At 41.6% G+C, this 20,488-nt stretch overlaps 1 protein-coding gene across 2 annotated transcripts in view; it reads left to right on the top strand.

The window, feature by feature from the left end:
- The window catches only part of DCUN1D3 (defective in cullin neddylation 1 domain containing 3), a 25,478-nt gene extending 4,990 nt beyond the window's left edge, over positions 1 to 20,488 (top strand). The window contains exons 1-4 of one of the 2 annotated variants that reach the window (XM_023936702.2): positions 2,350 to 4,932; positions 5,735 to 5,810; positions 10,543 to 11,074; positions 12,979 to 20,488. In XM_023936702.2, the coding sequence (XP_023792470.1) occupies positions 10,644 to 11,074; positions 12,979 to 13,462 (915 nt within the window). In that variant the 5' untranslated portion in view covers positions 2,350 to 4,932; positions 5,735 to 5,810; positions 10,543 to 10,643 and the 3' untranslated portion in view covers positions 13,463 to 20,488. Of the gene's footprint in view, positions 1 to 2,349; positions 4,933 to 5,734; positions 5,811 to 10,542; positions 11,075 to 12,978 lie in introns of those variants that run through there. The other variant, XM_086854709.1, reaches the window with a different exon arrangement.

Genomic DNA, 20,488 nt, shown 5'->3' with positions numbered 1-20,488 from the left:
TACAACTGATGACCAAATTCAAGTATTCAAAGGAGCTCTTTTGAAGCTACTGATACAGTTAGCATCAAAATACTGCAGTATCCTTTGTACACTGGGAAATGTTGTATTTCAGTGTTGTTCACTGAAATAGGGAAGTTGCAAATCAGGGGAGAGAATCAGGGCTTCTGCAGGTGGCTGCGTGTATTTTCTGCTTTAGAAACTGCAGTCAGTTTAAAAATCCAAGCATATACTCTTAAGGCACTTTCATATGTCAGTGCTTTCACTTAGAACAATTTGGTGTACATAACTTAGATATGATTCTGGTATTTATGTGGTCAGCTGGTACTGAGGGTCCTACACAACTGTGTGCAATGAATGATTGTTTTGGCTGGCAGCCTGTAAACTGTGTTACACTCATGGAGATGGCCAGTGAGCCTTCTGTAAACTCTTTATGAGCATCTGCTGCCAACAGGGATCTTGTGAGGTCATCTGGCTCTTGTCTTTAAACTTGTCCCTTCAGTGTTAGGTGCTGTGTGGGTCACTGTTCTTACAACTGCTTTCTGCTGGAGAAGGGAGACTGTTAGCCAGAGCTGCTGGAAGGACTTATTTTTTTTTGTTTGACTTCTGTCTTTTCTTTATTGCTGACAACAGTAAGAAATATGGCGTTATTCACTTACCACAATTAGTTTAAAGCATATCTTATTATTACAGGAGTCACTTGATATATACCTGAATTATATTCTGCTGAATGTAATTGTTGAAGGCACCTCAGGCACTTCCAAGGTGAAGTCTGATAGCTGAACTCGGTGTAGAAGAAAATCTGTACACACTTAGCTCAGTTTAAAAGTAAATGTTTTTCTTTCCGTTGCCAAGTAGATTGTAGACCGAGGTGGTTTTTCAAAGTTATTCTGGTTTGGCTGCAGAGAATTGCAATTTTCCATAGGTTAATTTGCAGGATGGATTGAGCCAGGGTAAGGTAAATATTTGCAGCACAGCTACTTTCAGATGCTTTCAGTGGAATGCAGGTACCCAGGGGCTATGATTTCTTTTGGTCCCATAATCTGCAGTTTCGCTGTAGAGATGTGAACTGGTTGTGTCAGCACAGGGTAGCTCTTCCCCTGGCATGAGCTGCTTTAATTATTCATAATACATACTGAGGTGTTGAAAGTCTGTCACACTGTGCAAAAGTTACAGTGTACCTTGGAAAAATACTGAAGGATTATTCTTTTACAACCCTTTGCACATGAAGAAGGAAATAAAACAAACTCTCATTAGAAGATTATTTGCTTTTTTGTACGTGCTGGACCTTGTATGGCCTTTGACAAGGATCTTGAGGGAGAAGAGGAATATTGGTAGTTTTTAAATGTATGGAGATAAATTCCTCAGTGACTGAACCTTTGTTTTTTGAAGGTGGTTGAATTATGTACAGCAAAATGAATGAGTTTGTTCATATCTGTGTATGTATGAGGTAGGGAATTGGATGGAATCTGATTTGGGTTCTGGTTTCAGCTTTACTAAAAACTGATGGCATGATCTTGAGCAGCCCTGTTGTTTGGCTGTCTTGATTTCCCCTCTGCCTATTGTCTTGCTCATAGCTTAAATAGACTTCTCAAAACAAGTACTGCTGCTGCATGAATTAGTTCATTAATTTATTTACATTACAAAAGCACCTGAAGGCACCCTTCTAAAATTATATTCTGTTTAGCTAACCGGACTTGGGTTTGTTCTTTGAAAATACAATAATCCTAACAAATCATTCCACCCACCTAATATAAGTAAGATGAAGCACATAATAGGAAACAATTGAAAACTTTTTAATGGGGCCAAATGGAAAAACAATGAGAAGTAATCACTAAGTAAGGTATTGCGTGGTTAGAGAATGTAAAGGGAAGGGAGGAATTCAAGGATTATGCATTTGTACCTGCTGAAAAAGCTACTTAAGGAATGTATCTTCCATAAGAAAAACTAGTAAGGTGCTTTAGTCTTCCTCTGCCAATCATTTTTCACATTATTACTCATTTTTCCTTAAGCTAGCCTTACACAATTAACTGCACACAGTGACCTACAGATCTGAAACATCTGTTCCACTTTTTCTTGAGACTACTTGTTGAACTTTGAACATGAAATGTGGTGTCAGGCTCTGTGAGTGCATGCAGAGTCGGGTGCTCTTCAAGAGTGCAGAAAGCAGGTTTCTTCTGCCCAGTCTTGAATGGACAAATCTCCTTTGATGAGTAAGGTTTGCACTTGGTGTGACAGCACACTAGGTCAAGGCTCAGGTGTTGTAAAGAGACTTTTGCCTGCATCCTGGTGATTGGTGGGGAGTGTTCTTCTAGGAAGAGATTTGGTGATAGTTCTGATTCTTGGCCCTGAGACCTGGCCCAGCATTATGGACTGTAAATATGGTGAATTTATTCTTGATTTTTTTTTTTTAAATTTTTGTACCTGGCCTTCCCTCCCAAAGTAAATCCTTCCCAGTGACCTTTGTCAGAGAAGTCCACTTCTCATTTGAGAAAGTATTCAGGCTTCCAACGTAGCTGTTGCCTGGCTTGGTTTTCCCCTAGACTGCCATGTAGCCTTCTACCAAGCGGCAGCCAGAGCTCTGCATGGTGCCTTTTCAGGTGTCTGTATAACTAGCTTCTACTCTATGCAGGCATGTTCTGCAGAGACAAATATTACCCAGTTTGATCACATTTCTAAAGCTGTTTTGTTTCCAAAGCTCAAAGGTAATCAGAAATAGTTTTTTTATCTTGGTTTGGAACAGATTGGTAAATTTCTCATGTGTCTGCCCACAAAACCATTACAGTCTGTAATTCATTGAAAGGTTCTCCAACTGCAGGAAGCCTCACAAACTAATAATTCATTTTAACTAATTGCTGCATGACTTTCCTGCTTTTAGACTTCCTCTTGAGTAACTTTGCATAAACGTATTTGTACAGCAGTGGTGTGGAGCAGATCAGCGTGACAGACAGGTGCTAGCACAGAGCTTGGTTGGGGATGTGGTGAGGTGTGATCTGGGCTCCTGAGAGCCCATAATGTGCCATTGTGCTGCACTCAGAGGGCTTCTGCTGAGAAAGTTTCATTGCAGGTTCAGACTTGAAATAAGGAGTTTCCATAACACGCTGGCTTTGACTGAGGTTTGGTTTATGCTGTAACATTTGTGCACCAATTGCTTGGTGCTGTAGTGTAGAACTCTGAAGTGCACAGTGAAAGCTTCCAGGTGTAGAGCTGATCCTCTCAATTTCTGCCTGCTGAAGAGGGAAACAAGACCATCGATCCTTCACTGATTCCCCACAGGGTATCTTACCTCTTGCCTGCCCTTACCTCTGGGAAAGCTGCTGCAGGTATGGAGGGCCTGCAGTGATCCTCCTGCCCAGTGCTTGGGAGGGCAAAGTCCCAGGGGCTAAGACACAGGTACAAAAACAGGCAGGTGAGCAAAACAAAGGCCTCCATCATCCCAAGGGTCCATGCTATTTATTTAGTTAGTTATTTCCCCTTGGGTTGCTGAGGGGTTGCTAATGAGCAGTGCAGGGTGTTGTCTGAGTTACTGTCCTGTAACAGCAGCACAGGGCAAGGGGTGTTGGTGACCACAACCTGCAGCTACACCTTGTGACTCTGGCCCAGGGACTGAACCAAAACCTCTGCCACCAACGTTCTAATGCTTCTCTCCACCCCTGCTGCACTCACTGTACATGAATTAGGATTAAGTCAGTGCATTGCTGTGCTATGACAGCCTTTAAACAGAGCCTTGAAGAGCTTGATCTGTTAACTGCTAACTCATACTAACTTTTTGTTCCATATCCTGTAATTGTGTTGTCAAAGGTTGCACATGCTACTACATTAAAATTTTTAAAAAGGTTAAATGGACAACTTGGAAGAACAGAAATATAAAGGAAAGGGAAGAATTGTAGCTGTAGGTTCTAACATGTTCAAATTTCTGGCTCCAGTCAGTGTGCATGTGTGTATAGGTCAGCCAACATGGAAATTACTTCAAACAACCTGAAAAAGTTTGGCTTTTGCTGGGTAGGGCTGATTTCCATCAGATTCAGCTTCTTTTGAACTTGAAGTAAGTGTTTGCTTCCAGTACATGCAGTAAGCCAACTGGAAATGTAGATTCAGTGGATCATGGGATCATAGATCTTTTCAAAAGAAATACAAATATGTTTGAAAAGTAGATTATTGCAAAAAGTTGCCATGACAATGATTTTTCAAAATGTGAACTGTAAGATGTTTTAACAGGTTCCTGGGAAATGAGGCTGCACCAGCACCCTGTGTTCTTCCCTGGTGATTTATAAAAGGAATTATTTAGATTCAGGAGGCCAAGACAAATTAACATAGATGAGCCAGATGTTACTTTGTCTTAAATTCTTGAAATTCATGGGATGCTATGGTCAGATAGGAAGAAATTCAAGCTAGTACTTCCACTGTGAGGGAGTCATACACTTGTCTGCTTCCCTGCACGTTAAGCTGCCTGGTGGCTGTGCACCCACTGGAGTGTCTGCTAAAAGAGCTGTGAAGCCATGGAGGAGGGAAAAAGGGTGGTTAGTTGTGTGGAAGATGAGGTTTGGGAGCAGAGTATATAAACCCAGTGTGAAGTAGACTTTTTGGTCTCCATCTCAACAGTGAATGCCTAAAAATGATTCAGTGTATATTTTTGCTCTGTGTCTGTATATGAGTGAAAGTATCACTCCAGAGTTTCCAGGCATTTTGAAATGTTTGGGGCTTTTAAGCTCTATCTACAGCTTTGGTCTGAACTAGGTTTTATGTGTCAGACAAATTTTCCTAATCCACATATAGGATTCAGGTTTGGGGCGAACTCATGTGAAGATTGGCATGTGTAACAAGACCTTATTTCATGGTTGTCTCTCTACATTCACCCCCCTCTTTCTGCTGAAGGAAGCTGTGAACAAGCTAATGCTCCTGCTTGTTTCCTAAGAAGTAAATCTCATGTAAAAGGTAAGTATGCAGCAAGGCAGCTTTTGATCACCTGTCTGCTTCCTAGATGCACTAAGAGCTGTAAAAACGAGATGTTTTAGTGTTTCTGTTAGTATGGTAGAGCAGGGGAGCCTTGCCAGAGATTTCTTGTTTGTTGTGTTTTTCTACTAGATCAGATACAGAGGTGTGTTGACTAGGGGATGCAGTTGCAGCTCTTGCTATACAAACCAGACATACCTTCATCTGTCTTCTTCTCTTCAGAGGTTCCTAGTCATACAGCAGAGCTGTGAATTTAAGAGAAGCAAAGTTGAGCCAGCTTGACTGAACATGGGAAAACAAACATGGAAAAGAATGTGCTAGAGAATGAAAAAAGAGAATTACTCTCCAGACCCAAATTATGCTTTGCTAGGTAGCAGCTGTCTGGCATTCACAGATTAAACAGTGCTCAGCTAACATGCAGTGACAGTGATAGCATGTCCTCTGCTTTGCTTTGAGTGCATGAAATGAGGAATTAACTCTCCCATGCTGAAAGCCATGAAAGTATCCGGAAGTGTGTATTTACTCCTAACAAACATTTGAATTTGTCTGTTGTTTTCAGTACCTGTTCTTAGGTTTATATGACAATGCAGAGTTAATGGTGTTAATGCTACTCTGTAAGTCAAAAAAGTGAAGTAGTTTTTTATAAAATGACTCTTTGAACAAATGGAGTTTGGCTCTAAAGGGTTTTATTAAATACACAGTTGTTTCTCAATGATTTGGTGCCCTGCATGGTTTTCATAGCCTCTTCTAAATGTAAAGATTTGTGTGGTCTTTTGTCTTCCAGCATTCTATGTGGAACCCAGGGAGCTTAAAGGAAGCTGTGAAGCTACTGGAATGATTCCCTGTGTAGCTGAAACTATGTAAGTATTAGATGTTTACTTACAAGATCACTTGTCCAGCACAATTGTTAGAGCAGCAATTGTTTCTGCTTCAGCAGTGGCAGTGATCCTCTCCTGCCTCCCCAATGGGAAGCTCTGTGTATCTGTTCAGTTGGAAGCAGGCAGGGTATCCATGATACTGTTCCCTACTCTCAGCTGTTTTTAAAGTCATGTATCCCATGTCCATTAAAAGGTAGATAATGTGTAGTGAAATTCTGTAAAATTCTTAGACTATGCTCAAGTGTTTGTGATAAGCTGATGCTGGGTTGAGGCTTAGTTAAGCTCTAGTTACGTTGTCTTTGCTTTAGCTGGTGAAGTGGTACTTGAAAAGGGATTTAATGCCTGGCTGAGCTGTCTCCCCTTTTGTTATGAGATTTCCTAAATTTGTCTTTGAGATCTTCTTGAATGTATGGAAAGTTTTTTCCTCTACTCTCTTGATACTTTCTGTGTTTTGAAACTCATTATAAATACCTTCTGATGCAACACTTTATTAACCAGCATAATGCTTGTCTTGCTTGTTAGTCTCTGGACATATCCAGTAATTTCTATTACTACAATAACATCAGTCATTATAGAAAAATACAGGGTTACTTAAATATCTCCTTTGCATCTTCTCTCTTCCTGCCAGTTCCCCCCCGCCCCCATTTCATTGCTGCTGTTTTCAATTGTGCCACGGTGTGCTTGTATGATTGAGAGTTACTACTGAGTCACTTTGTTTTGTTCCCTTCAAATTTTGGGTTATGTGTGATCTGGTCACTTGAAAATGGAGGAAGAATGCTGCAAATTCCTTACAGCACTTTGAAAAAAGTCCTGCACAAAACCCCCACCAAATCGAAAAGCCCCATCAAGCCATTAGCCAAGGCCATTGTAATCTTCTCTAGGTTTTCATTTAATGTGTGGGGCCATATGGCTCTGCACATCCTTTGTTCTTAGAGGGTGACTTTCCTTTAGCTGGTTGTATTCACCAGCACTCATCTTCCTGTGTTCCCAGCTGCCGACTCCTTTCTAGAAAGGTGCAGAAAATGTCATTGTGGATCTCTACTTTGCAAGAGGAAGATGGCCTCATGGGCATCTTGGTGATTCATATGTACTGGAGATCATTGCTCAATACTTTTCTGAGTAATAGACTTCTTTGGGAGCACTGCATCCTGCAGCGCTGAGCACATTCCAACCTTAGCCCTGAATTTTGATCCTTTTTAGTAGAATGGCAAAAGTAGTGGTCACTGCTGCCTTTTATGTCTTGCTTTTATGCTGTACAAGCCTCTTAGTAATTTTGCTCTTGGGAACTGATCCTTTTGGGAATTGATGCTTTGCCACTAATCCAGCGTAACCTTTGGGTACACGAGAACTTTCTACCCATAGATCTTGATCCAGCTGGGAGAAATCTCTCTGCAGCTCCTTGTGCTCTGGGATACTGGCTTTGCTCTGCAGCCAAACACACAGCTCTGTTCACCTTCCTGAGGGTGCTCTCTCCCACTCCTTGAGCTCTGGCTTCACTGCAGCTCCTGATGCTGCAATTAGATCCTCTCTCCAGCCTTCCTTAACAAAAGGGCCGGCTTCTCCCACTTGTTTCTATCTCCTTCCAAGGCTCTTGTTCCTTTCATGCCTTGAAACCTGAGTCACGTAGGAAGCGGAGGTGACTAGTTAGTGAAGTGGATCCAGCTCAGCAAAGGCAATTTACAAAAGGGTAACTGATGGAGTGCCAAAAGACTTCTCTCTTACAAAACCAGATACATGCACAAGCTGCCAGCGGATGCAGTCTGGATTTTTTTTTTTTTTTTTCCAAGCTGGTTTTGCTATTTTTGGGGTAGAATGCTTCTAAGGATCTGGCACATGGCATCAAGTTTCATGTAGAAGAAAAGTGAGGAATTGCAGCAACTGTACACCAGTATCTTCTAGTGTTTGTTCATAAGGAGTAGGATTGTGCTCTGAAAAGCTCCTTGGCAGAGAGGAGGAAAGAAGAACTCTGTTACTGCAGGGAGGAGCAGTGCCCAGGCAGTGGCTGTTCAGGAGCAGCATTCAGCTCTTCGTAAGGCAAGTAGGAGTACAGAAAATGTGTTTGTTAGAGGGGTACGATGTGAGGGAGGTGGATAACTTGCTCACTAAGGCTTGATGCTACTGGGCTTGCTTGTTTTTGAAAACTGCTGGTTTTCAAAAGAAAAAGAGACACCTCCTTACATACAGGTGTCTAATAATGCTGGCAGATCTTCCCTCTGTGTATTATAGTACTCTTTTTGTGACAGCAAATGACTTTAAAACCCATCGGTTTCATCACATTGGTGATGTCACTTTGGAAACCTGAACATTAGATTGTTATCATCATTAATACAAGCTGTTGCTTAGGAAGCATGACAGCATGAGTCATTTTTATTAGGAAAATTATGGACATAGCATGTCAGTCTTGCAAACTTCCTTTTTTTAAAAAAAAACTTCAAATTGGGATTCCTCAAGTGAATTGGATTAATATGTAAATTACGATGTGTGTGATTAGACTAGTTTAGAGGAAAGTACTGTTCACCAATAGGCAGCTGTTCTTAAGCTTCCTCCACAGGGAAAAGATGTTCCAAATCATCAATAGCTAATAACTGCTGTTACATCTTTGAGCAGAAAGTTTTCTATACTACCTACACTCTGCTTTAAACTCTAATACTGGTCTGTACTCAGGATTTTTTTATTCTGTTCTTTTAGCTTCATTCTTCTCTCCCTTAAGAAAAATTTGTCCAGTCTAGTGCTAGCTGCCTCTGAGAAACTGATGGAAGGACAAGAATTAGTGTAGATTGAACATTTGAATTTGGATTAATTTAAAGATTGAGGGGGGGGGGAAGGAAAGCTGGTGTGTGGGAGTTAATCACGAAGCAGTTTTTACACTGCCTACTAATATCCTGTTTGTTTTGGTGTAATGAAATAATGACTGGTGTACACTGGAGAGGATGATGTTGCTCAGGCACCTGGCAGCACAGAAATCAGTGCCAGGCTGTGCTTTGCAACTCACAGAGCTGTGAAGTACTAAGGACCAGTGAAATTGTCTCATGGATCATTTATATTGACAAGCATATTTTTATAAATCCTTTCTAATACAAATTGTTGAGAATTTCTTGAATACATTAAATCAAACTTTGCTTGCCTATAAAAATGATGGTGCAAAGTTAATCTTTAAAGCATTGTGATGAAAGAATATATAATACCTTTGTTCCTTTGGCTGCTTAAAAAATAGGTATTTGCTAGTTTCATGTGTGGGTTATGTGCTTAAGAAAAAGGACTGGGGAGAGAAAGGGAAGCCAGGTAGTCAAAACCAGCATATCTTGACTGTTGTAGTTCCACTGGCAAAATATTTTGCTCATGAAGCTGCACACGTGCTGTTTTGTCCAAACAGTTACAATGGCTGAGAGAAGATTTATTTTTGTAATCCTAGTATCTGAGAATTCATCTGTTCTCATTGCTGCTGTTGGTTTACAGCTTAAAAGAGGCCTTCAGTCTCAATAAAGCTTTGCCCAAGAAAGAATACAGTAAAACTGACATGAGAGCTGTTGAATTTCTTAATTTTAAATTTTTTATCTCTCTTCTTGCTTGTTCCAATTCTAAACTGGAAGCTGTACACAAAGTCAAGGCAGACACAATTTTTATGTCTGAAGCTTTTGCCTAACTGACAACAGAGGTGAAATGCAAACAAGTGGGTAAAGGAGGACTATGATAAGCAATTGCTTTCTTGGAGCTGACATTTCTGAGAAACAGACTGTCCTTGGTGTGGCTGATAGGGCAGTGTCAGAGTGTTAGCTTGGTTCTAACAGTGAAAATTGGAGAAGCCTTTCCTGTGGGTAGAATATGTTTTCCAAATATGCAGGGCTTTGTGATTTATAAAAAGAGAGTATGATGAAATAATTTTGGCATTTTAGTTTTTATTAAAAAAAAAAAAGCCTCTGAACTGGAATTACTACTTCTTATCTGCATGTGTGTCTGTCTAAAGAAGTTTCATTAAGAAGGCCCCCTCCCCTGTCTGTCTCCTTACCTGAAGGGAGGAGCCCACTTGAAACAGTGAACAATTTCTGAATACCCTCTTGCATAAGAAGTGTTGCCTCCTTTCTGTAAACACATTCTGTGTATGTTTTAAATACAAAACCTAGATTCCAAACTGTTTAAAAACAAATACACAACTTTCACTCTTTCCTCCTCCCCAAAACCAGCCTCCTTCCCAAACCCAGCCCCTTCCTCCCCTCATCCCTGAGAAACCCCTTTGCTGATTTGCTGAAGGTACAATCTAGATCCAATGCTTAGGTCTCTGCCAGGTTGTGCCATCAGTGTCCCTCTCCTCCTTTCCCTGCGTTGTTCAGTGTCTATTCTATATATATGTGGGTATGCTTTTAAAAACCATTTCCCTTAAGATATTTCTGGGTTAGAGTACTCTGTCATGATGAAGCCTGTACATGAATCAACCTCTTTGTAACCTATGCTGCAGTAAGAATTTTAGGAATTTCCTTTATTAGGACCCGTTAGTATAGTGTAGCCACTGAGTGAGCTGCACTGATTTCTAGGTAAAACAACCTGAAATTGCCTGAAATTTATGGCATTTTCCAGCCTTGTGTACACTGCTCCTTTTCAGTATGCAAAGCTTAAATATCCTGGAGTCGGTTACTTAATGGCAAATGTTATCCCACATTTAATACTTCAAATATTCTTTATAGAGAGACAGCAGTTTGACTATAAAACTGTTTTTCAGGTTAGCTGAGTGCTGCTAATGGCATGGTGAGATGTGTTGAAGAGCAGCTGCGAGGGTGTCCAAGGGCAGGGGGACCACGCTAGGAGCTGGGCTTGAACATCATGGGCCAGTGTGTCACCAAGTGCAAGAACCCTTCTTCTACGCTTGGCAGCAAAAATGGGGAAAGAGAATCTGGCAGCAAGTCCCACAGCAAGAGAAGTGCAGTCCACAAAGATGACCATGGCTCTGCTTGCGGGAAGGCTTCAGGAGACATTCTTGTGAATGGGACAAAGAAAACAGACGCTGCTGTAGAGTCCAGTCAGCCTCCGACATTTTCTGGAGATACAAAGAAAGACTCTGTTTGCAGTGCAGAGGAATCTTCTCTTCAAAGGATTGGGGAGTTATTCAGGAGGTATAAGGACGAGCGGGAAGATGCCATACTGGAAGAAGGAATGGAACGATTTTGCAATGACCTCTGTGTTGATCCCACTGAATTTAAAGTACTAGTTTTGGCTTGGAAATTCCAGGCTGCTACCATGTGCAAATTTACAAGGTTAGTTCTTGTAGAACTTGTAATTATTTTCATATGTTAAAGTATATCCTGTCAGCAGTATGTTGGAGAGACAGCCTCATTAGCTTCACTTACTTATTTCTTCTAACACTTGCATTTTGATCAAATTAATTCCTACCACTGCGGAAGGTAAGCTTTGTATTGTCTTCTTTTCCCCTTCCCCTCACGCTGGATTTCAGAAGATGTGGTTTTGGCCATTATGCTGCTAGTGATGAACAATATAGTGAGATTCTGTAGATATTAATTTATTCTTGATTTACCAAAAGCAATTTACTGTACCCAGCATTATCTTGGTGATGAAGTTGGGCAGTGAAATTAATTTTTCCTTTAAAGTAGTGTGAGATTCTTTAGTAATTGCTACTAACTCTGTTAACAGTGTGTGAAAGAATGAAAGAATTGTTCCTGTCCAACCAGTGTTACAGTTAATGTCTTTTTCCAAGAGTAATCCTGTTAAAGCATAGAGAGGGAAGGAAATGTGTGGCTTTTGACACCGGTAGCTGTTTCATACTAGCTGACAAATGATTGCTATTCAACGTGCTGTGTGCCCTTCTGGACAAGGGGCTCAGTCAGCAGGCTGACAGCCTGTGTGATGCTACAGGAAACAATGGAATGGCTAAAACTCCCCCCACAAAGCCAACAGGCAAGCCCAAATTGCAGCAGCCTACCCCAGCTTGATTAGCAATGTCCAGGTAAGAGCAAGTGAAGACTGCCTACAAGGACTTGCAGGAAGAGAAGGAATTTCTTATTTTTTTGGTCTATCTAGATTGGTTTGAGTAATGCTGCCTATTTTTACTGAGCTTATAACTTTGAAAATTACTTTGGTGTTCAGAGCCTTGACCCAAGCCTCTGCTGTGCACTGAACAGTATCTTCTGAGTCTTTGTGGCTGTGGGTGTGTGTCAAAAGGATGAGTTACTCTGGAATGCAAATGTGGATTTACTGGAGGCTGACGGCACAGGTATTTGCTAAGATGGTAAAGGAATTGTAAGTAGTGTCTGTGATTGTGCACAACTACCATAAGTATTATTAACATGGTTTTAATTTCCTTGGAGAGGACAAATCTAGTGGTGAGAGGTTGTATTTGTTGACGGGCATGCTCCAGGGTACAGGTGCTGATGGACTTCTTCCATCATGGTCTGTTCTCCAGAGTGCTGCTCCATCTCTTGTCTTCCCTCCAGCCCATCCTGTGTCAGCCTGCTGGCTCTCCTGGCTGGCTATAACACCTGCTCCCAAGCATCAGAGAAACTGGAGCTCAAGGTGTCCCACTTGGCCACTTGGTATAGGGCTGGTGCTTGGAGCAGTGTCCATACATTGTGCTGCAGCCCCTGGGAAGCTGTGCTCCTTTCCATGCTTTCATCAGTGCCTTGCTGACTGACACCAGTGGCTCCCCTTTGCTTTTGCAGGCTGGAAGAGTGACCAAAAACCATAGCAAAAGCAGAACTGAACTGCTCTGTCCCTTGCAAACAGCTCACCTAGAGCATGGGCATTCAGACATGGGCAATATTGAAACAAGTTGGGGTAAATATGTTAGTTTCAAACATTCAGAATTTCTTCTGTGGTAAATTAGATTCAGTTTTTAATGTGAAAGGCATTCCAGGATGTGGAGATGTCCAGAAAAGCCAGAGAGCAGAATCTTCAAATGCTAACAGTGCCCCAGCAGACCTGGGGCTTGTGTGTGGTTCTCAAGGCTTTAAGGAATGCCTTGAAACTGTCTTTGCAGTAGCTTTTGTTGCCAAAATCTTTGTGCTGCTGGTGCTGAGCGAGAGTATACCTTGTCTTGTCCAGATGATCCTCTTCAGTTCGATGTAGCTGAACAGAGACGGGACGTGTTTGGCATGCAGGGTCGGTGGGAAGGGCTCACTTTCATTTCTCTTCTCTTGCTTGACAGGAAGGAGTTTTTTGAAGGCTGCAAGGCAATAAACGCAGACAGCATTGATGGCATTTGTGCAAGGTTCCCCAGCCTCCTAAACGAAGCCAAGCAGGAGGATAAATTCAAGGATCTCTATCGTTTCACTTTCCAGTTTGGCCTGGACTCTGAAGAAGGACAGAGGTCGCTACATCGGGAAATAGCCATTGCCCTTTGGAAATTAGTCTTCACCCAAAACAAGCCCCCTATTTTGGACCAGTGGTTACACTTCCTAATCAAGAACCCCTCAGGAATCAAGGGAATCTCCCGGGACACATGGAACATGTTTCTAAATTTTACTCAGGTGATTGGACCGGACCTTAGCAACTACAGCGAGGACGAGGCCTGGCCGAGTCTCTTTGATACCTTTGTGGAGTGGGAAATGGAGCGAAGGAAAAAGGAAGAGGAAACCAAATGTATTCTGTCTTCGGACACAGAGGGCCTGTGTGTGGATGAACAGACTTAGCGGTGGTGAAGCAGCAGTGACAAAAGCAACTTGTTGCCCTTCACGAAATGTAAACTCTGGATGTTTCTGGAAATTACCGAGGCTCCAGATTTTTCTACTTTACACCTTTTTCTGCCTTGTCTTTGAAAGGGCTCTAAAATGCTGTATCATGTTTTAGGCACTTTCTTAATTTTGGTTATTCCTTTTACTCTTGCCCTGAAATATTTGGCCCTGGCTACAAGTTAAGCTTTTCTTTTTTTTTTTTTTTTTTTCCTTTTTTTTTTCTTTTTTAAGACTTCAGATTAGTATAAATAAGTCTGATACTTCTTGCACAATGTAGATCTTTTTAGTTAGGTTAAATTAACATTGCTAAATTATACAGTGCCAGATTAAGTTTTTCATACTACATCTGTCAGGGCAGGTCTGTACTGTGTGTAGTGCTGTTTACATTGTTGAAATTTTAGGCTGTAATAATTTTAAGGTTTTATACCAAGATGAACAGCAGTGTTAACTATAAATGCATTAATCCTGGGTAATAAGGCTCTAAAAACCAACATAAGCAACAGCTTTTTGTAATACGGCTAATTCCCATTTTGAGCTAACTCCTAGTGAATGAGTCCAGATCATTCCTTTTTTGGACTTTCAAACTAAATGTTGGGATTGTTTTATAAAATTACTGTACCTGTCAGTCAACTGAGTGGTAGATGACGATTTGTATCTAAATCTCTTTACACATTCACATAATAAAAGAGCAGTACTACCTCAGTTTTATTGAAAGTGGACTTGTTGATGGACTTCCATTTTCTCTGGAAGTTGTATTTTTGTGGTTACATGAGAATATTTTTACTTGACTAAAAGAACCAAAGGTTCTGCTTCTTAAGTTTGCTAAACATTGACAGAAGCAACACACAAATCCTAAGTCTTCAAGGAAAACTGTGGTATAATTCTGCTTTAATTTGTTTGATTTATACCTAAAGTATTACCTTACTTGTCTGGCAAGCACAGTACTTCTATGTAAGGAACTATCTTTTGCATTAATATTGACAAACCAATTTTTTAAAGCATATGTTTAATTGCTAAATTGCAGTTAATACTCCACACTTTTGGGAGCAACAATATTGGCATCTGATGACAAAGTGAATTCTTAATGTGTTCTTAATGACAACAGTGTAGATGAGTCATTTTTAGACTGATTTGATAATATTTGGATAGAAGTCAATTTATTATTTTACAATGCCTGTATTGGGACTATTTGCCTGTTGAAATTGTTGTGACTTAAAGGGAGTTTTATTAACACTGGTTGAAACTTTTTTGGTTATTGATGCTACCTTTTTTAATTTTAGTATGTCAACTTTTTTACACCTTTTGGTAAAAGGATTGATTGCCAAGGCTTTCTGTATAGCCAAGTGCTGGCTTAATGAATTTGATATACTTCTGTTACACACCTTTTATTTTCAGAGATGCATTTCAGGATCATAAACCAACTTCAGCTGCAAAACAAAACAAAACAAAAAAAAAGCCTGGACAGTCATCCATAGCATCTAATGGTTTTTGTGATATAAGGGTTTTAAAGCTAAAGGGAAACAGGTTTTAAGTGTTGAGCTTGTCACCAGGTCCAGGGTGTCATGCTTTGCACGTCTGCTGTGCCCCACAGTGGTTAGGAGAGAGAAGAGTAGGATCTGCCTGAATTCTGGGACTGGCTTTGCTGGTGTGCAGCCCTGCAATAGCTTGACTTGGAGGTCATAAATCACTAATGAAATGTGGGTAATGCAAACTGTTTAAAAACAAACCCACAAGCCACAGATAGCATCTCTTTCATCTAATAAAAGGAGAATTTGGTCCATGCTGCTCTTGCTGGAAGACAAGCTGTGGAAAACAAATGTGTTTTTTTTTTAGACAGAGCTGAATCTGTCCCTTTGCAGGAGAGCCCTGAAGTTGCTGTTTCATGGGTAAATACACCCAAAGCTTTGTCCTTGCTTCTCTAACTTTCTGTGGCACAAAAGTGTTTGGCAGCAAAACCTTACTCTGATTTTATGAGCAAAGCAGGCCAAAGCACTCGTGCTAGAATTGTTGAATTTATGGTGAGACTTTTGCTGATGCTGTTATTTTTAAAAGACTAAAATAAATTCCCCAACAGAGGCTGCTTTGGTAGGAAAAGTTCCAAATGGAGACTGATTTGATAGTAAATGAAGACTGTATTTGTAAGCTTGAGACTCTACATTCATTCAGCTATTAAATGCTTTGTTCATCACTTATTTTTTAATCCCCTAAAGGAAATTAGAAATGTCCAGAATGTGAAGAGTAACTATTCAAATGGGTAGCCAGTGCATAACCAGCTCATGGCAGCTTCTGATTTACACTGTAGCATGCAGCAGCTGCAAACGATGAGGGAGAGAGCTCTTTAAGGAAGGTGTTTATGTTGTGGATGGAATGTGGACAGCAGTGAGGAAATCAACCTGTAGTGCATAAGGCTCAGCCATTTTAATGTATCTGATGTAATACAGCTTCTTTTTAAAGGCAGAGGTGATCACATAGGAAGGGAAAATCTGGTTTCCTGTTGGGGGAAGGACATACCATCACCAGTGGCTGAGGTCCCACGTGTTCAGTTTGGGGGACAGCCCTGCTCTTGTTCTGCCACTTCCAGCCAGACAGGAGCAACTCCACCCACTGGGTTGGGTACTTGCAAAAGCTGCCAAATTATCTATCTAGCAAAGTAACACTTATTTTTAGCCTAATTTAATTACCATTTACAGAATGCAAACCAGACCTGTGTCAGTTTTAAAGTCCTGAAGCAGGAGCTGAAGGTTCAGCTGTTCAGTAGTGCTGGCAGTGAGCGGGGCTGTCAGACCTTCTCTTGGATTGCCTGATGATTTTGTGGTCCCAAACAAGACTGCCCAGACTTTGTAATGCTGGGGTGAGGGAGCAGGGTTTGTGTGTGTCTCTGACAAGCCTTTAATAATATTGGAGCCTCTGAAAATATGCTTGTTTAATGGTTAAACTGTGAATATCTGTGGAACAGGCCAAATACATTCACTCTTCATTTTTATATAATTTAATTCTTCATTGTGCAGGGCACAGGACTGTAAGTGAGCAATGATGCTGATGAAATCCTTGAAACCATTGCAACTGTTTATTTTTTTTTAAAAAAAAAAATTAGATTATGCATTAGGAAACTTTATGCATGTAGTCAATCTGCTGCAACTTGGGATAAATAACTATAGATAACTATATAGATAGTTGGAGTAATATACTGGAAAACTGGTCTGAATCCACAGTCTATGGCATTTTACTGCCTTCTCTTATATGCAAAGAAATACAACTCCTGTAAGCTTTAGCCCCTAGTAATAAAACACTGACAACCTACACCATATAATAGCTTGCAACACCTTTAAGATTTGGCTTCCAGATCAACTGGAGGCTTAATTGTGCTAATTTTTACTTGTGTGGGTGCATTTCTGAGGTCAAAGCCTATCTATTGATTCAAGTAAGGATTTGAAAGATCCTGCCCATAGCTGGCCATAAACATGACCGAGGCAATGAGTTGGACTTGAACACCAAATTGTGAGTTTATTTGCTGCTGGTGCTATTCTACATGGAGAATTACAGCTTTTTAGTACTGTGCAATCCTAGTAAAAGGACCACAGGTCTGGCAGGTGGCCCAGAAGCAGCTGTGGCAGTGGGGACTGTGAGAGCTGCTCCCCCGGGCTGGCCTGGCACATCTGGATCAGCTCTGAGCCAGGACAGTTCTCAGCCAAGCACAGTTCAGAGCATGAAGTGAGTTCAGGCTGCTCTGCTGAGGACAGAGAGGCTCAGGTTGGTGGCAGAGGGTGCAGCCCCTCCTCTGGTGGACAGTGCTGGGGGGCAGCAGCAGCTTTACTGGGTGACTTTTATTTGGCTCTCTGTGTGTCCATCAGAGCCTGAAGAACCCGTGGATCCAGGACTAGCCTGTCACCCGTGGTTCCCAGGCCTATGCACTGACCAGTGACCTTAGACTTTTTGTGACACTGTCAACATAAGCCTTGTTTCCAAAAATAGCCCAACAAAGTTAAAGAAACACCATGTAGTTAATAGCCACCTCAGTTGTGATACAGTTTGTTGGCTGAGGTTACATCATTCCCATTCTTTGGTAAATAATAGTCATTGTGAGTTTCTGGGTCTTGCAGCCTTGTGTTCTGCAGTGTGATCCTTTTTTTAGAAGGTCTTCAGTGAATTGGGCACCCAGTTCTTCCCTTGAGCCCACTCTGCTCAAAGTGTGTGCATGTAAATTTAGCCTTTCATATTAAAAAGGAAGATGCTTAACCTGAAACTCAAAATTCTTCAGGGTAGTGCTTCAATATGGAGAAAAACATTTTTTTCAACTAAGTATTAAAGCAAAGTGTCTGCTTAAATTTTGTTGTGTGCAAACAAACCCACCAGTGTTAACATTTTCTCTCTGGACTATTGAAGATCGAACCTTTGGTTTTATTGTGTGAAAATTTGGTTTTATTGAAGTGAAATTAATGAGATTGTAGGACAAAGAAGGCTGTAACTCCTTCACCATGAAGTACGTAGGTATCTCTACCTCTTGTTCTTAGACTTGAATAGTTTAAGGCTACCATCCTTTGGTCCCAGGATTTTATGCCTGGATGAGTAATCTATTTTTTTTAATTGACCCAAGTTAAGTATTATCTATTTGCCATAGTTTTTGGTATCCTGTGTTTAACCTGTATGCAAAGGACCCTTTGGAAGGGGGCCGGGTCAAGCTGCAAACCAGAGTTGGTCCCTCTCGGGTGCTACTTTTGGAGTGCAATAGAGCGACCGAGCAGAGCTACGTGGCCTGTGGCTCAGGGCTTCTGCCACCACACATCCTCCTCCCTGGTCAGGCTGCCTGTACTGATAGTGAGTTGAAGATGGAGCAGCTGCTCCCCAAGAGGGAGCCATCAGCCTTTTCATTTGCCCTTGAAAAGCTTTAGGAACCCACCTGATGCAGTGCCATGAGTGTATTTTTCTTTTAATCAGAAATACTGTGTTTTGTTCCATGTTGGACTGGACTTGCAACCACCCAGCAAAGATGGGACCTGCAATAGTGCAAAGGCTACACGCATCCTTTTTGTCCCTGAGGTCAGAATCCTGCTTGGGATAAAACCCTTGTGCTTGAGTAAAGCTGGAGTGTTCTCAAGAGAACTGGTGATGCCAGAGTGGCTTTGGTGCTCAGCTGTGTTCATTAATGCATTGGGGGGCGTTCTAGCAACACTTCTGTGTCCTTCCTTTCCTCCCCCAAAGCAAACTGCAACACGGCTGTCACAGCAAATCCCCCATGGTGTGATGTGGCAGCAGTTGCTGCTGCTGCAGGATTCTTCCAGTGTGAGGACTGGTTTTGGGGTGTGACCTCTTGCACTATCAGGACAGGCACGTATTTCAAGAGAACCAGGGGGATGTGAGACAATAGGTAAAAAGAGCATGTACGTTCTTGTCCTAACAGCTTGCCTTAAATCACTGACATTGCAGCGGTTCCTTGCTACTATTGCAGTCCTCAGTCTTTGAAAATCCAACAGGTTCTGTAGGTAATACTGTTTTTTGTTTAATTTTTAATAAGTTTCTATCTTTGCATAATTGCACTCTTCAGATAAGCCCTTTTTGGATATTGTGTCATTTCTCACACAGGAAAAAAAAGTCCATCTCCAGTGTTTGTGCTGTGAAGTGTTTCTTTTTCCCCCCCTGTAAATTATACCTGGACTAAAGGTTGCCTACTGTTGAAGCAGTGTGTTTACTTGAATGTTGCCATTTTATGCAGTTGCAACTGCTGACTCTTGCTCTTCTCTGGGCCTGTGAGAGTGAAGATTGTGTGACCAGAGGTGGCAAACCTGCACAGAGGATCAGTGGAGCTGAAGGCTGGCTGCTACTCCCATGTGTGTTACACATTCGAGGACTTTACAGATTAGTGCTCCATATTTGGAAGTTGTGACTTTTTAAGTCATGCCAAACAAAGTTATTTAAAAATACACTTGCTTTCTTATCTGTAAGTTTGAAATAGTCTTTAAAAAAGAGATGGGCTGGCAGGAGGGTTGGAGGGCCTCGTGCTGTAAGTTGTTGAGTAACTCAAGTGCCAGGAGCCGTGGATGGGACTGGCAGGATTCTGTCCTGGGCCAGCGCTGTTGGGGTTTGCACTGGCTGGTCTTGAGGGCATGAAGCAACCACAAGGCCTTGATGGGCTGTGGGGAGAAGGGTCAGCCTGGGAGTGCTGGTTGGTGCAGCCTTGTTTCTTTCCTGAGGATCTTGAGGCCCCAGCTCAGCCTCAAGTCCCTCTCTGTGGAAGGAATGCATGTTGGTAGTGCTTGCTCCCAGAGAAGTACCGCAGTGTAGGAAGCAACAGGATTACGGCTTTGGTGAGCACAGCTCCCTGATGGGCCTCTCGGCTCCTCAGTAAACCAGCATGGGTGGGCAGGGTCACATCTGCTGTTCTTTGTGCCCAGGGGTGTTTTGCCTTTTCAGACTTACCCAGGAGATAACCCTGTATGAGCCAGTTTGCTCACTCTGGGAAATGATGAATGTGCTGCACGTCACAGAGCAGCCCCGTGGTTCCTCTTTGGGACAGCAGTATCAGAAGTGCTGTGTAAACGTAATGCTTGAAAACAGCTGGAGTAAATTCTGTTTCATGTAGGATCTTTATTTCAAGGGGATGCAGCCAAATTTGAAACCTGATCTAGAGGAAAATTGGGAAAATTTCAGGGCAATGCATCTACTGAATCCCAGTCTACTGAATTGGTTTGTAGTTTTACAGTTACTTTTCTTACATTTTTTCACCATTGATGTCTGGAACAGAATGGAAACAGCATCTTATGGAATGTGCAATCTAAGGCACAATGCAAGTAGGGATTGAAAAGAAGGTTGTCTTTACTTGATAGCAATCCTGAGTGCAATGTTTTTGTTGTATCCCTTTTGGAAGAAGAGCATTAAGTACAGTCTGAGATTTTTCTTTTCTTATAAGCAAAGCATTGGTTTGTCCATTACTGACTTCTTGTGAATTTTGTGCCAGATGTATATTAAATATTTTGGTGCTTTTTCTAA

Source organism: Cyanistes caeruleus, chromosome 17, assembly GCF_971803275.1.
Source record: "Cyanistes caeruleus chromosome 17, bCyaCae1.hap1.1, whole genome shotgun sequence".
NCBI classification, from domain to species: domain Eukaryota; kingdom Metazoa; phylum Chordata; class Aves; order Passeriformes; family Paridae; genus Cyanistes; species Cyanistes caeruleus.
This window is presented reverse-complemented; position numbering and strand designations above follow the sequence as displayed.